This window comes from Ovis canadensis, chromosome 9 (assembly GCF_042477335.2).
Source record: "Ovis canadensis isolate MfBH-ARS-UI-01 breed Bighorn chromosome 9, ARS-UI_OviCan_v2, whole genome shotgun sequence".
NCBI lineage: Eukaryota > Metazoa > Chordata > Mammalia > Artiodactyla > Bovidae > Ovis > Ovis canadensis.
The window spans coordinates 83,487,171-83,501,299 of NC_091253.1; the positions used below are offsets into that span (position 1 = coordinate 83,487,171).

The 14,129-nt window shown below is 33.5% G+C and overlaps 1 protein-coding gene across 4 annotated transcripts in view; it reads right to left on the reverse strand.

Annotated features, from left to right (window-relative positions):
* The window catches only part of RIMS2 (regulating synaptic membrane exocytosis 2), a 601,723-nt gene that overhangs the window by 161,813 nt on the left and 425,781 nt on the right, over positions 1 to 14,129 (reverse strand). For all 4 annotated transcript variants that reach the window (XM_069600407.1, XM_069600406.1, XM_069600408.1 and 1 more), the window contains one exon: positions 2,703 to 2,803. In XM_069600407.1, coding sequence (XP_069456508.1) covers positions 2,703 to 2,803 — 101 coding nt within the window. The remainder of the gene's footprint in view (positions 1 to 2,702; positions 2,804 to 14,129) is intronic.

Below are 14,129 nucleotides of genomic sequence, written 5' to 3' on the forward strand. Positions count from 1 at the left end.
TTCAATAGGTAGGATTTGTTAGAAACTAGGAGAGGGCTTGTAAAGATCAGATCACTTATTCTCAAAGGAAGGCTCCATTTTTAAGTGACATCATTCATCATTTTCTTCTGAATAAAACCCTTAAAAAGGAAGTCAACTCAGTTACCTAGAAGTAAATTCTATAAGCAGCCTGTCTTAGAGCAGTGATGCTCAAACTATAGTCCACATCAGAATCATTTGGCAGGTTTGCTAAAACACAAGAACCTCACTCCTAGAGTTTTGTTTAAGCCATCCATGGGGTTGCACAGAGTCGGACACGACTGAAGCGACTTAGCAGCAGCAGCAGCAGCAGTTCTAGAGGAGGCCAGATAACTGCATTTCCAAAAATTCTGAAGTGACGTTGATGCTACTGTCTGGAATTACAGTTTGAAAACCACTGCCTTAGCAAATACATAGGAAATTATGTTGCTTAGCATAATTAGTCCTTTGCCAAGACTTAAATCTTCTCTAACCTAAAATAATTGGTGTCAAAGTTATAAAACTTTTGAGGTCTCAAGCTTTAATTTATGAAATGGAATGTAATCAAAACTTGTTTTTCTAAAAATAAAATTTGAGCCACACTTATAGTATTCCTTTGGTTCATTCTCTTGTAATAAATTTATCAGGTATCCATAACAAGAATCACTGGCATTGCTTCTCAGGAACTTTTTATTGTATGAACAATGTAAATCATATGAGTGATCCAGTTTCTCTTGTAAGGAAGCTCACAGTCAGAATATAAGCCCCACATGTAGGCACAAAGGATCTCACACTATGCATTTTGTTCACAAGCTTTACTTCTGGTATTACCTTGTTGTGTCTTGACTTCATTTTCCCTTGATACTCATTTCTTCATTGACAATAATATTATATGTATTTTAAAAATCACCTAATTCCTTCATGAAGTACAGTGGGGTATAAACAAACATGAAACAAATGTGTTATACTATGTTTATGGAAGTTTTAATATCCTATTTTATCAGGATTTCATGCCTTGATTTTTAGATTATACAAAATGAATAAATGAGAGATTTGGCATAGCAGATGCCACAAAAGATTATGCCTATTTAGCCCTGCTGCTGTTGCTGCTGCTAAGTCGCTTCAGTCGTGTCCAACTCTGTGCGGCCCCATAGACGGCAGCCCACCAGGCTCCCCCGTCCCTGGGTTTCTCCAGGCAAGAACACTGAAGTGGGTTGCCATTTCCTTCTCCAATGCATGAAAGTGAAAAGTGAAAATGAAGTCGCTCAGTCATGTCCAACTCTTCACGACCCTGACTGCAGCCTACCAGGCTCCTCCACCCATGGGATTTTCCAGGCAACAGTACTGGAGTGGGTTGCCATTGCCTCCTCCAATTTAGCCCTTGACAGATATATTTTTAAAAGTACCTGGAAAGGCATAGCAATCAGTTCCGATATCAAGCTCAAAAGGTTAGAGATATATCTGCAATGTTGTATCATTACAAATCTATTTTCTATGAAATTCACTGAACCTATTTGAAGTTATTCATATTTTCATCTAAGAGGAAAATTTTTAGAAGTTTAGGGCCTGCAAAGCAAAGGCAAGGCTGTGTTTTGTTGGTCTTAAATTTACCTTTCTCTTGGCTTTAGGCCCGTGCCATTTCCAGGACAACAGAATGCTGTGATGAACAATCCTGTATGCACCACATCGGTCAATATTCATGTAATTTGGAAAAGAGATTGCTGGTTTGGAACATGACGCTGATGTAAGAATATCTGTCTCCTCTAGGTCATATAACAGAGGAACTAAAAATGTATACTGCCTACCATATACACATATCCAGCATAGTCAGTTATGCTTTACTTAATAAATCTTATTTTTACTGAAGATTGGGGTATAATTGAGAGAAACTGAAGTTTCAGAAGGTAAGGATAAAACAGACCCAAGTATAGAAAAATCCAAACTGCTTTTCTCTAGTACACAGATAAATAGACCACAAATATTACATGACTGTAATTATGAGAGTATATAATAACTAAATATTATGAATAAGCTTTGCTAGTTTCATCTTTTTGTTAAATCTTAAATAGCTACATTAGAGCAAAGTCTTTTCATGACTTTGGGAATGAATAATATGATAAACCTAAAAATGTTTTGAAAATATAAAGGCAATGAAGAGCACGAACAATAAAAAGAATACTTTTTTCCTATATTGGAAGATTTCATACCTCAATTTATTACCAAAAAGTGGTTCAAAAAGATTCTCTCTAAGAAACCTGTTGAATTCCTTACAACATCTCATGAGTATGTATTTTGTTTCAAAAACTTATCAAAAATCAGATCGAATTAAAATACTATAAATAAAAAACTCTATATGTAGGAAAAACGTAAGATGAAAATAGAAGTTCTTCCTATACATTTTAGAGGGTGTTAGCGCCTTTTTAGGTTTTAGAAAATGAAAATTTCCAAAAGATTTGTTCTTCAGATCATTTAAGCGTTCCATTTCCTTAACCTCCTATATTATACAATGATTTTTTTCAAAAATTAAGGCAAATCTTTACCTAAAAGTTGGTATACAAACACATTATAAATTTTAGCATTTAATAATATCATGGGGCCATTGCACTATATGTTCGTTTCTGACTAATCTGCCTTCAGCAGTTTGAGAATCTAACGGTTTCATATGATTGATTATTTCACAACTTTTAAAAAGAAAAATGTCTTGCCTTTGCATGGTAATCTTGTTCCAGTCTGGGATCTGATCCGGCTACCTGTTTGTATTTGTTAATTTTCATTTGGCGATTTCTCTCCTCTATATCCATAGCACCTATCGAGTAGAAAAAAACCCATAAAATTAATGTTCAGTTCTTATTTCTTAGCCCTACTTACAGGATGTACCAAAAAAAAAAAAAAAAGGTAGGCTGATATACCACTTTCACTCAAGGTAGTAGTACAAATTAAATGTCATATTATTTTTAAGATTTATTTAAGTATGCAATTTGGTGAATAAAAGCAGGATTATTAAATATGTAAAATAATTAAATCTGAATAAAGTGTAAAAGGTTTTAAACAGAAGAGAACATATCTTCATTAGAGATAATACTTTCTGGTAAATGTATGTCCAGGAGAATATATTTGACAGCACATAAACATGACAACAGTAATTTTATAAGATTTTTGGTCTGTAATTAATGCATCAAGATTGAAATTATTTACTGGAAAGAGGTTGCAAGTCTAATAGTTTCAAACACGATTGTACAATTGCATTTTAAGTTATCAAAAAATCAGCCCATGTATCAAAGCAGGTTGTTCCAGCATCTACGTGAATGTAGCTATCAAGATCGTTTGAACATGGATTTTCTAGAACTAGAATGAAGAAAGAGGCACTTGGAGTAATACTCTTGAAAACAAACCATGCCAGTAAAGGCACAAAGTATTACTGAAATCATTTCAGGGGAAAAAAGAATGTGAGGAGAAAAATTGAGACGGTAAGCTTATTACAAGATGAGAATAATGCTGTCTGTAAAAGGTGCTTCCTCAAAACACATCAATTATAGATAACAAAAGGGTTTTTAAAAACTCTGGTTAGAATAAGAACTAAATTCAATGAACAAATCTTAGCAAATACGAAAAAGCAAACATGAGAAATGAAAAAAACATTTCTCATTAATATGCATAATGGAAAATAAAACCTCAATTGTATGCTACAAATCTACAAACTGGGAAAAATAATCATAGTTTAGTAGGTTCAAGTGGTTTTCTCCAATAAAATGTTGCCAGGTAAATTCACAAACACTGAGTCTAGGTAAGATTGTAAACACACACACATGTACTCCTTGCTTAAGATCATAACTTTAAAACTGTAGTAAAGACATATGGACCATATTGTGACTATTCAAAAATAGGCATTTTAATACTCATCCTGGAAAAAACCTCACTGTGTATTTGATAATTGCAAGCAAAATTTTTAAGTAAAAATTGATAACTAAACTAACATCCAAAGGGAAGACAATGTTTCAAAAAGGATTAAGAAAATCTTGACTAAAAGAATGTACAGAGTTTAGATTACATGACCTCTAAGTAAAAGTGCAAATTGAAATCATCTAATCAGTTTGAGTCGAATTTTAATAATGATCTGAGTTATTCTGTGCCAAATTATAAAATGGGGAATAAAAATATATTAATATAAATTGAATGATACACAAAATGAAGTGAGTGCTTCCGTGATATGTGTTAAATATGGTCAGGTATAAATGTCTATTATTTATTAAAATACAATATTGAAATTGTTTGTACCTCAAGAGATAGTCTCAGATAAATATGTTTATTTCTCCAAAGTCAAGGGAATGAAAAAGCCATCCAAGCTTCAAAAATTGTGTGCTAAAAAAATACTAGCTAAAGTAAGTATCTGGAAAGGTTCTTTGAAGTTTTTTGACATTATAGTGGCAAAATAGTATTTTAACTATAAATAGCAACAATAGACAAGGCTTAAACACATTTTATACACATATATATAAATATATACACACACACACATATATATATACATACACATATACATATATGCATTTTCTAATATCAAGACTATTTTCTGGACATCAACCTCCTATGACACTACATTAAATTCTTCCTTCTTACTGGATAATTATGGGATATATACTGACAGGTGTTGGGAAGCTTTTTCTGTAAAGAGCTCAACAGTAAACATCTTAGACTTTGCAGACCATGAGGTCTCTGCTGCACCTCTGACACTGTAATATGAATGCAGATTTAGACAACATATATATTTTATATACACAAAATGTATGTGCGTATTCCAATAAAACTTTATTTACAAAATAGGCAATGGGCTGAATTTGGTCCATGGCCACAGCTTGCTGAACCCTGCATTGAAGCATTTTGGTAATTTTGCGATGAGGAGCTTTTTTCCTTAGTAATGGTTTGAAGATTTTGTAGAATCAGGTTTATGGAATATCATATACATTTAACAGATCACTGAGGGAATCTAAGAAGGATATTAATCTGTTTTTGCTAAAAGAAAACAAAGATGCAAATAGAGAGAGTAATACAAACATTTAAATACATCAACTAAATTCTAATCTCAAACAAATCTTTCCAATCATCGTCTGTATAGTCCTCAAATTGGAAAAATTCGTTGGAGTCTCTTTCCTTTTATTCCTTCTTTTCTGGCTAGGCTCTGGTATTTATTTATTTACATAATTTGTTTATTTTTACTTTGTTAAGAGTCTTAACCAATGAAATCTCAAGGGACCATCTTAGTGAATACACAGTAAACAAACTTGGGTAAATATACTTTTAACTTAAAATTCTCCCAGGAACCTAATCTGTAAGAAAAACAGTGCCTCTCTCCAATGGCATTTGAAGTCTTCCACTTCTTTTCTACATTTTTATCAAGCTATTTTCTTAAAGAAAACACTCCATAGATAATAATATCCTTAGAGAAGAAAGTATCCTGAATAAAGAGAACTACTGTATGGGATTCTTCATCAACAAGATAATTTTTTGTTGTTGTTCATTATCACTATGGAAAATAATCCAGAAATCATATTTTTAATACCAGTATTTTTTTTCAATCAAACTCTATTTTTTCTTTTTCCCATAAATGAAAAACCATATGAAGGAATCTATGCAAGTAGAGGAATTCTCAGCTGGAGCTAGTGGTAAAGAATCCATTTGCCAATGCAGGAGACATAAGAGACACTGGTTTGATCTCTGGGTTGGGAAGATCCCCTGGAGAGGGCATGGCAACCCACTCCAGTATTCTCGCCTGGAGAATCCCACATACAGAGGAACCTGGCTGGCTACAGTCCACGGGGCTGCAAAGAGTCAGACATGACTGAAGGACTTAGCACACATGCAAGTAGAAGAGTTGCTTACCATCCGGTCAGGGAATAGAATATGTAATTTCTCAACTTTAACTCTAATGTCCAAGGCTGTACTCTCCAAAGTACATTAAAAGTAAATTAAAGCTAAAAAGTAAAGTAGCTAAAAGTAAATTTTAGCTAAAAAAAAAAAAGTAAATTAAAGTGATAAGGCAGATTTTTCTCCATTTCCTTTCTCTCCTTCAAATCTACCCTAAAACTTGCATATACAAGGTCCTGAATATTCTGTAATAATGACTAATCATTTGATTGCAGATATCTGACTTTCCCATCTATTATCAAGTAATATCTTGCTGAAATAGTCTCAAAAATACATTTTGGGAAAGGCTGGTTCATAAGTTTAGAAGGTAAATTTATCTAGTAATCATTGAGTCATATTCTTATATGTGAGGACACTATGCTTATTTACAGAAGATATCTTAGTGGTTCGATATGATTTTGTAATTTGAGTACACTAAAAAATTTAGTCATTATAATGTTCAATATCAAATCAAATATCAATATATTTTCAAATTATAACAAAAGTAGATTAAAAGGTTAACAAGACTATCAGTCTTCCTGGACAAACCCAATTCAACAAAAATTTGCATATGTTTCTATTTCTTAACAATTATTAAAGATGTTACACTGTAATATTCAAATTATCTCAAATTCTTGGTTATAAATTATTAAGTACACTAAGAAAATACTTCTTGTTTCAATGTCTTAATAATATAAGCCATCTAAGAAGCATACTTATTCTTAAACCAATAAACTAATTGTTGTGGTTACTTTTAACTTAAAAAGATTGTATTTGCCCAAAAAGTTAAGAAGTCATATTTATAATATTGGTATGGCAATTAAGTTTAAAAAGTTAAAGTTATAGGTGGATTTTGTAATCAGAGATGTACTGAATATGACCAGATTAACCAGCAGCAAGACAGTGGTTGCTTAGGTTTCTACACTTACAGTACCTCTTCAGTGATTTCTGTAAGTTAAGTGTTAGTCGCTCAGTTGTGCCTGACTCTTTGTGACCCCATGGACTGCAGCCCACCAGACTCCTCTGTCCATGAGATTTTCCAGGCAAGGATACTGGAGTGGGTTGCCATTTCCTTCTCCAGGGGATCTTCCCAACCCAGGGATTGAACCCAGGTCTCCTGCACTGCAGGCAAATTCTTTACCGACTGAGCTACAAGGGAAGCCCAGTGATTTCTGTAGTGCAGTGCAAACAATAGTTTAAAGTTTGCTTTTCCAAGTGTGCACACACACACACACACACACAGCTGTTGGTGTCCCAAAGCAGCCTCACACATCATACTTCTCTGAAGTAAGGACACAAGTCTGGCAATAATGCAATTCATAATTAAGCTAAGTAGTGGTCAGAATATTGCAGGGCTGCTGACTCAGGGACTCATCATGTATTCTTAAATAAAATATTTAAATCTGGGGATCTTAAGAGGGAAAACTCTTTTAAGTCCAACAGCAAAGCTCAAAGAAAGAAAAGCCAAGAAAATAAATTAGAGAACCTATGATTACAACATCATAGAAGTCTGTGCTGTGCTGTACTAAGTCACTTTAGGGATGTCTGACTCTTTGTGACCCTATGAACTATAGTCTGCCAAGCTCCTCTGCCCATGGGATTCTCCAGGCAAGAATACTGGAGTGGGTTGCCATGTCCTCCTCCAGGGGATCTTCTGACCAGGGACTGAACCTGCATCTCTTATGTCTCCTGCTTTGGCAGGCAGGTTCTTTTTTTTTCCGATTTTCAATTCATATTTTATTATGAGGCATTAAAATCTGGTTAGGAATAAATGAAATCAATAAGGAAGAAGGGAAGCAAAAAATGAAATACAAACAGAAACAAAGAAGGGCAGGCAGGTTCTTTACCACTAGCTCCACCTGGAAAACCCCATGGAAGTCAAAGACCATGTACATACCAGGAGTGTGGAAGAGGAACAACCGAACAAAAGCAGGTTACAGACAGCACTGAGGACAGTGATAGAAATAACACATTTCAAATGAACAAAGTGAAAAAGGCCAAATTCATGGACTCTCTAAATGCTGCAATTACCATTTAGGCATGTACCAAATTGAGAGCAATACAAAAAGATATAATCAGCGCGGGCAGCTGTTTTCTCACTCTGAGGTAACAATGACACAAGAAAAAGCTCAGCTATTTGCGCATTTATTTTCTAGATTCAGTAGGCAGACTATAAAAACAGCTCACTGATGTTTTTCAAAAGTCAGAGGAGTAAGAATAGAAATTGTTAAAATGACTCATGAGATAAATAAGAGTATGTAATATTTTGTCATGCTATAATTTTTTTTCAAAGGAGGTGCAATTCAAAAAGATAGTATTCTCTTCAATTGTATTGAATATTTTAAGTACTTTTTCAATAATCTAGTAATAGAAAAAATACTTTTCAGATTGATAGTAATAAACTAGCTGTTGACAAAAAAATCCATGGTCATTTATATGAGTGTTTTCCAAAGTACCTTATGTATAAATATTAAAAGCAAGCTGCTTAAATTTTTGAACCTGAAATTTCACTTCCCAGGATCTTTCTTAAAGAAATAAATCAATGTACATACATCTTCAATGCACTATTATTTGATAATTTTAAAGACTGGGGAAAAGAAACTTCAAATGTTCAAAATAGGGGAATAAGTACATGCCTTTATGGCATGTCTACAGAATATTATACAGTCACAAAAAATTATGTGAATAGTGTGTACATCCATTCACCTGTATAAATTATATTAAAGATATTATAAAATATTAAATGACGGATATTGTACTATAGTTAGTAATTTTAAAAAAACACATACTCATAAAAATATATAGGCACATAACTGATACAAAAGACAAAGAGATGGAGTGAAAAAGATGTAAGATTTACACATCAGAGTAGTTATCAGTTATCGCTGGTTACCAGAAGTTAGTGTAAGTGCTTTTGGCTTATTTGTGTTAATATATAGTTTATGAAGTACCCACAATGATCATACAATATACAGAAAAAAATTATTAAAACCACACAAAATATAATATTTATGTGAACAAAGACAAATTATTCAGTTTGAAAATATTTTGTCATGATTTGATAAAGTCTTTTGGAAATAATTTTTAAAATGCAAATGTGCAATCATTAATTATTTATCTTAGGGACATACACTCTTGTTAAATACAAGTATGTGGGTATACTGATAAAAAGTGGTACAAAATAAGAAAGACTTCCAAATGTAATAAAGTGCACATCTTTCCAATTTTTATGTATATTAATACAAAAAGTGATTTGGCATGTTCTCAAATTTTCCATGTTTTTTTCAAGTGTAGGACCTAAGAAACTGCAACAAAAACTTAAGTTCACTTTAAAATGATTTCTTCATAATCACTTGCTGTAATGAATTTTCTCACTTTTTAGATTAAAACATTTATACTAGAGCCACATAAAAAGTATACTTTTATTAGCCAAATTATTTATTAAAATAAATGTAATGCAGAGAATTAAATATTGGAACAAGTTAAACTGAGAAAAGATTTGGAAATAAATACTGTGAAAAAATTATAAATTATGTACCAAATTATTCTGTACTAGTACTGGGGCAAATGGAAGCATTTCATTTTGAAGTATAAACAAACATAATCTTAACTATACAACTAAGACACATGAGTTTTAAGAAATAGTTCCAAGTCAATCAATTTTGAGGATTTCTCTACTGTTGTCACTAGGAAATAACACATTTGCAATGAAAGAAAGTATGATTTGGTTTCGCTTATATTGCATTTACTTATAAAATGATCTTGGCTCCTAGAAATGAAGGAAAACTGAACGTCATAAGTGCCTAAAAGTAACATGTGGAATTAAATGAAACATAAGAATCCTAGAAACTTATACAACTGTTGTTCTACTGTGAGGTTCATAGTTATGGGCTATCGTCTCTTGAATTATGTTCTCAACTTTAAAGATCTCTGTTAGATATTTAGGTTACCTGTTACTCTGTGTATCTGTATGCTGTATTAACTGTCTATCATATTCATTAAATGATACTTCAGAGGAGATGCTATAGACAAATTTCAAAGACTCCTTTCACTGTAGTCAAAAGAAACTGACATTCAAACTACTTTAGGACATATGTGATAAGGAGTGGTCTAGTGATCTCAGGAAATACAGTATGTCTATTTCCAACATCTAAATTCAGTGAACAGACTTACTGAGATTTTATTATTCAGAGGACTTGGATTTTAGCACCATTTTATATTTCAATGTGTAAAATCAGGATGTACTTGGAATCAGGGTAGATCAGGGTTTTGACCATGTAGAGTTCAGTGAAGGTAATCACCACAGTGTTGATAAGGCTTGGAACTACCCAGAGTTAGGGTAACGAGTATGTTTGTGTTATATGGGATTCAAGAAAATCTTAAAAACAGCACTAGTTTAAAAGGTAAGAGCCAAGGCTAGGGTTCAAGTCTTAATTTCTCAAGCCCTATAACTGTCAGCACTTCATTTCACCTTTCTAGGGATAAAGTTCACCGTCTGTAAAATAAATAATTTTGGATCAGATAGTCTTTACGATCCTTTCAGCTATATAACTCTCTGATTGGTTAATTCTGAAGTCAAATAATGTTTAAGTGCTTGTTTTTTTATATTGTAATACCTATTTCATCAATGTAGAAAATGTAAAGTGTTCTAAAAATTCTTGCTCTCTTTGCCCTGGCACTGCATTCATTAAAGTTTCCTTTAATGAATGTTTGTGTGTGTGTGTGTGTGTGTGTGTGTGTGCATAGCAGCAGGGAGAGGAATGAGATGAAAGAATAAAGGAGGGAAGGAGAAAGGCAAAAAGAGGGGGAGGGAGGGAGGCTGGGAAAGAGAGACAGAATTGAAAAGCTCATTAAACCAAAAATTTTGTACAGAAAAAAAAAAGATCATAAGGGCAATCTAATCTAGAAGCATCTTTCAGACTAGCTAAAATGTAACATTTTCTACAGTGTACACTGACATGTTTAGGGGGAAATGTTAGTAATCTAATAACTTAGTTACTTTAAACTTGTTAGTCAATTCCTTTATCTTTGAGAACACAAGATATATTTTAGAGGATAAACTAAATTTTAAAATGTAAGTCCCTCAAAGAAGGAATGTAATGATTATCATTACAATTGCTTTTAACAAAAAGTGTAATAACCACTAATAAATGATAAAAACATGAGTCATATTCATCAGGTTAATAAGGTATACCTTATACGTGTTAAGCTCTTTGGAATGTTCTGACTTTTCATTATAGCTAAAATCTACATTATAGATAAGATAATCCACAGGGTAGTGAAGTCATAACCTTACCATGAGTATGTCTTATCTCCATCTTACTGTGTTTTGGTATGACATAATTATCATAGACCACGCTGTGTCTGACATCTGGAGCCTAATTAACATATCCTTAAAATATACTTCAACTACATCCATTCACGTATATCAAAGGATAGCACAGAAGGCTTGAAAGGAGTATAATAAAGAAATTTAAATGCATCTTTACATTTGTTTGCTTAGAAACATAGAAATTTAAATATACTTAGAAATACTGTGTTAATTTGAAAATCATAAATATATAAAAATATCCATCATATAAAAACTGGGATAAGACCTATGCTGGAAAAGAGAGTTACGTAATTTTTCTTATGTATATTAGTTTGGAAATTAATAACACCTAAATCTACGTGCCCTTGATTGAATATTTAGATATGTAGATTTTAAATAGTACTCATGCTTGGACATCAAGCTTTACTTCTTTCTCCAAAGGTGCTAATAATGATTATTATTGGTCAATGGTGCAAGAATGACTATACAGAGTAATATCACACAGTATTCAAAGAAATGTATCTTAAATGCCTTCATGAATAGGGACATTTTATGAAATATTCCTATTTAGTACCGAGAAGAAAGAAAATTAAAGTTAGGTGAGATCACTCTCAGAAAGAATGAAGAGGCACCGTAGAGATTAACATATGTTAGAGACTAAATTGAATTTCATTCAACTTTTCAAATTACACATGGGAATATCAGTTGCACTGAGGATCCTAAATAAAACTGCAAACTGGATTTGGTTGGTCTCCACTGACATTAGGTTTCCCTTCCTCAACCCTCTTCCTGCTCTCTTCTTCCTAGACCTCTAGCCTTGTTCTTTCATGTTGTTCTCTGGACAGTACCCCCCACCCCACTTCCCTTCATTCTCTACTTTGTCACCAATAAAGCCCCCATTTCCCGAGAATGAAGACATGGACTCTGGCACCAAATCTGAATGCTTCTGCTTAAATTCCAGATTCAAATGATTAAGAGTAAGTTATTTAATAGATTTATACCTGAATTTTTCAGTTTATCTACTAGAAATAAAAATAGTACCTACAAAGCATGGGAAACTCAGTTATGGATTAAAATAACTTATACCACAGTGACTGATTACTGAGTCCTACTTTTGCAACTATGCCAAGTCCAAACCCTCCCAATCCCCTTGTCTGAGCTAGTTTTTATACTGGGTCTCCCAAGAGTAAAATCTGCAGTATGTGGAATTAACTTCCTAGGCATCAGTTATTCATTACCACAGGACTCATCAAATCTAGTATACAAACAATGGATTTTTATATGATGTGAGCATTTGTGCTTGTACAAGTGAGCCTTATATATTTGAGCTGTCAAGTTGGACTACCCAAATATAGAGTTTCTTACTGTCTCCAACACTGAGTCAAGTGCAGCATTATTTGGTTACTGCTTGTTTCCTCTTATTTCATGATGACTTTACTCAAAGAAATACTTCATTGAATACTGTAGTTAAGATAAGTCTAATATTGTCAAACTTAGGTCTCAAAAGTTCCCTCAAAGGTCATATTTGCCAAATTCAGTGATCACTCCTCAGCACCATTCTCCTGGGCTCACTGCAGCCCTTGGTGTTACTACACTATACTACGCTATTCTTGATATTCTCTCCATCAGTTTGGCTCCACATTTTTCTGATACTCTTGTTCACTCTTTCTCAGATGACGTTGTTAGCTCATCTTTTTCAGCCCATCATTGACATAAGTGCATTTCCTAAAGTGTTACTATAACTTTCTTTTTTATTCATACTTGAGTGATTTTGTCTAAATCCATAGTTTCAACCGTCACTTCAGTTATGAGTATTCCTCCCTTTAGTTCCTACCTTCCCTGTAACCCAAGGCTCACATTTTCGATGTTTTCTAAATACACCTAAAACCACCTTCAGCACCTAAAACACAGTTTGTCCAAAACAAGTTAAAGTTACTTCTCATGTCTGCTCTCCCTTTAGTTATCAATACATGTCTAAAATACCCAGACTCTACTTGCTGACTGCCTTGCTTGTACTTCATCTTTCTTGGTTAACTGATTATTGCATTGGACACAAAGCTTTATTCCTTCCTCTGTCTCCCAGCTCATCCACTGTAGTCATCTCTTCTCTCTGAAGTCATAGGTCAACCTTGTCCATTAACATGGCCTGTTTTGGGAGGGAACTTGTCTCTTAATTGCTTGAGATGTGTTAGATAAAGTAAAAATTTTTGATTAGCATATATTTGGTAGTATTTGAGTAATTTATTAAGATTCATTTAAATTTTGTGTATTTGCAATAATTTAAAAAGTCAGATGCATGGAGGCATAATTTACAAAAATTAATATTCACACTATGTAGGTACAAAAGTATATGACATTTGATACGTGTATATAGTCATGCAGCCTCGCCACAATCAAGCTACAGAGTGTATCTGTTACCCTAAAAAGTTCCCTGGTGTTGCTGTGTCATCAGTCCTCCCCCTGCCAGCCCAGATAACCACTGATCAGATTTCAAACTAAGCTTATAATTTTAGACTAACCTTATAATTTTTCTCCAATAGTTTTTGGACTAAAATTTTATTTGATCAAGGCACAGAAAATGCAATATAACAATGCTTTTAAAAATAACAGTTAAAATTGTGTCCTCTAGAACTTGACACTTAATGTTCTGGCACAATTAAGTTCTTAACAATGACAGCAATACTCGGTACGTGCTAGGAATTGTGCTAACAGCTTTACATGTGTTTTAATCATGTACAGCTAGGAGACTGAACCAGTCAATTTTGAAGGAAATCAACCCTGAATATTCATTGGAAGGACTGATGCTGAAGCTGAAGCTCCAATACTTTGGCCACCTGATGTGAACAGCCGACTCACTGGAAAAGACCCTGCTGCTGGGAGAGATTGAAGGCAGGAGAAGGGGGTGAAAAGAGGGTGAGAT